The sequence below is a fragment of the Sinocyclocheilus grahami genome, unplaced genomic scaffold, assembly GCF_001515645.1.
Source record: "Sinocyclocheilus grahami isolate Dianchi unplaced genomic scaffold, SAMN03320097.WGS_v1.1 scaffold2324.1, whole genome shotgun sequence".
Taxonomy (NCBI): domain Eukaryota; kingdom Metazoa; phylum Chordata; class Actinopteri; order Cypriniformes; family Cyprinidae; genus Sinocyclocheilus; species Sinocyclocheilus grahami.
Genome location: NW_015507503.1, coordinates 44,844 through 48,322, shown reverse-complemented (window position 1 = coordinate 48,322; position 3,479 = coordinate 44,844). Strand labels below are relative to the sequence as shown.

The 3,479-nt window shown below is 38.7% G+C and overlaps 1 protein-coding gene across 1 annotated transcript; it reads left to right on the top strand.

Annotated features, from left to right (window-relative positions):
• Positions 1 to 271: 271 nt before the first annotated feature.
• On the top strand, positions 272 to 2,965 carry LOC107574743 (L-selectin-like). Its single transcript, XM_016261188.1, has 3 exons — positions 272 to 665; positions 1,863 to 2,305; positions 2,903 to 2,965. Exons 1-3 carry the CDS (start codon positions 545 to 547, stop codon positions 2,963 to 2,965), a joined length of 627 nt encoding a protein of 208 aa, XP_016116674.1. The 5' UTR covers positions 272 to 544.
• The last annotated feature ends 514 nt before the right edge of the window (positions 2,966 to 3,479 follow it).

Below are 3,479 nucleotides of genomic sequence, written 5' to 3'. Positions count from 1 at the left end.
ACGAAAAAACACATTGCCATCATTATTTACAGGTTGATTAAAGGGTTTATGTCAAAGGGTGGGTTTTGCATTCACTGATTCTTTCTGCAAGAACATGTTCTGCAGCCATGTCTGCTTGCTCATTTCCAATAAATCCCCTTGACCTTGTCATTTATTTCTTTCAGTCAACAAACCTGTGAAGACAAGATGATACATTACAAGATTCAACTTGTTGTTTTTCTCGGTGAGTGTCAGTGAAAGAAACTGATGTCAGATCAGAGGTTTAGATCAACTTAACACTACTGATTTTCCTGCAGCAGGAATCCTGTCGAAGGCTTCATGTGACCTGTATCGAATCGTCCTGATCGAAGAGCCAAAGACCTGGCCAGAAGCTCAATCGTACTGCAGAGAGGAACACGTGGATCTGGCGACGGTTCAGAGCGCTGAAGACAGAGCCAAACTAAAGGTGGCCGCAAACGCTGTGAACTTTCAATCTGTTGCCTGGATCGGCTTACATATAGTCGTTTGGCGTTGGTCGTATCAACTCACGCCGATCAGCTATTCAATGTGGGATTCCTCTCAGCCGGACTTGTACCACACAATCGAGGCCTGTGGGGCTGTACATAGCAATGGACGATGGGGTGACAGATACTGTACTACTCAAGACAACTTCTTTTGCCAAACTGGTAAGAAATTATACAGTACTCATAGATCTCTTTGATTTGAGTTAAAAAAGCTCTTATCTTAAATCCTTTTGGATCTCCAATAATGTATCTTGATGCAAGGATGATAAGACATTTGTGCTGGAAAACAAGACAAAATACTGAGGAAGTTAAAAAATTTTTGCAGCGAAACCTGACCTCAATGCATTCTTAAATCATGTTTTCCAGAAAACAAAAAAATCTTTATAGCAAGATACGATCAATACCATTGGTGACAAATAAGCAGCCTCAAAGGATAACTGGATTAAAAACAGTTTTATTAAAGACTCTGCAGTAACAAATGTGTTGCGTGTTTTCAGCATAAACATTTAAACAACATAAACATCACTTCTCAGAGCTCCATACAGAGTAAAGCTGATCTGATACAATTAAAACTGTATTATTGAATTACTAATATGTGACCCAGGACCACAAAACCAGTCATAAGGGTAATTTATTTTTTTTATTGAGATTTTTGCATCATCTGAAAGCTGAATAAATAAGCTTTCCATTGATGTATGGTTTGTTAGGATAGGGCAATACAACTATTTGAAAATCTGGAATCTGAGGGTGCAAAAAAATCTAAATATTGAGAAAATCATCTTTAAAGTTGTCCAAATGAAGTTCTTAGCAATGCATATTACTAATAAAAAATTAAGTTTTAATATATTTACAGTAGGAAATTTACAAAATATCTTCATGGAACATGATCTTTACTTAATATCCTAATGATTTTTGGAGTAAAAGAAAAATCTATCATTTTGACTCATACAATGTATTATTGGCTATTGCTACAAATATCCCCCAGCGACTTAAGACTGCTTTTGTGCTCCAGGGTCACATATTATATAGCTAAACAGTGCAATTATCCAATACACACTCCAGACTTAAATCACAGAACTTATGCTATGTTCATCAGTGTCAATTATCACAGTTTTGAATTCAGTCCACCATTTAAATAACGCTGTCGATCCAGAAATTTTTAAATGTGCAGATAGCAGCATGACACATGTATTGCATTCAAAAAAAGTGAGCAAAGAGCTCTGCCTTTATAAAATCTCTTTTCCAAGTCATTTTTTGAGGATGAGTTTGTCCATATTTTCTATGATCAAACTTATAGTTAATTTGGTATGGCACTTCACATTTTCAAGAATGTTTCTCTGTCCAATCTACTCCTTACAGACAATCAGGACACACTTCAGGCAAAGTTTCAGCACATTGAAACGAGCATGACCTGGACTAATGCTCAACTTTACTGCAGAACACACTACGTAGATCTGGCCACCATTACAGACAACACAGAGAACGATTTCCTCGCAAACATACTTTCTTCACTGAATCTCAACGATGCTTGGATCGGCCTGTACAAGATCCCATGGCTGTGGTCGGATAAGAGCAGTGTATCGTGGTCCTCTGTAAAATGGGAGTTTGGACAGCCTGATAACGTGAAGGGAAACGAGAATTGTGCGAGAGCCAATAATGAAGGACTGATGGCTGATGACACCTGCTCAACTCGACTGCCTTTCTACTGCCGCGAAAACAGGAAAATAAAGCATGTGAGATTCACAGTCAAATCAGACGGACATCTGGACGAATCCGCAGTGATGGAGGCCATAGAGAAGAAGGTGAGATTATTCTGCATGTTATTTTAACATTATTAATATGCTATTATAGTTTAATACACAGAATAGTCATTTTAGACTGTTCTGAATTGGTTTTTATTTTCATTTTTTTGGTTTCTATTTTCATTTTAGTTCATTTTGTTGTGCATTTGTGTCACTTGCATGTTTCTAAACATCCTTTAATCAAGATCCATTTACCTGAAAAGCAAAATGACTTAAAATATGTGATTTTTTTGTGTAAAAAACTAAAAAAAAAACCTGCCAAAGGGCTCAGAAAAATCAACTAACTTTCCTTTGAATTGAACCTAGCTTTCCACAGAAATAAGTAAAGGTATTTGTCCTTGTTTTAAGCAAATATAAAAAAAAGAAAAAGAAAATGTGGTATATTTGCTTCTTATCTTCAGTCATTTGAATATTTGTTGATCTAAGAATGTTTATATTTTAGTTAACAGGACAAAAATTCTAAGTAATCCTTTTTTTTGCAGTGTTTATTTTATTTTCAAAACAGTTTTTATTTTTTTAAATAGTTTTAGATTACTGACATCTAAACGGCGGGAGATTGATCTCGTTCACTAATGACTGATGTAATCTGGTGTCTAGATGAAGCAGATCCTCTCAGATCAGCACATGAAAATCAGATCCAGCATACACGAGAGGCAGTGATCATGACCGTCAGATGAAGGCAGGAAACGACCGCATCCAGAAACGCACGAGCGGGAAGCCATCTTTAAAAAGACGCCCGTCGCTCGTGAAGCTCTTTTAGAAATAGCTCTTTTAGAATTTTTGGAAACACTCTTTTAGAGAGAGCGCTGAAGCGCCCAGGGGAGGTCGCGGCGAGACCGCAGAATGAAAGCTGCAGCCCGCCGAGATTTCAGCAGCCTGAATGGCAACCCCCGCTGATACGCCGTCACACCAACGCCAGCTGTTTCTCTCGAACACTCGCGGAGATTCGTCCTGTAGAAGGCTCGGCTCCGAAGCGAAAAGCTGATGTGCGTTTGCACGCGCTCTCCTTTTATATCCGCGCTGCGGGGCGGGGTGCGCGTGGCGAAACACGCACGCCAACTGTCATTGGCTTGTTTAGTTAACACTCGAAGGTGATTGGGCTCTCGGGCGAGATCCCAATTCGTCAGTCACTGACGTAACGTTGAACGTGACTGACTGAATGGGAACTAAAAAA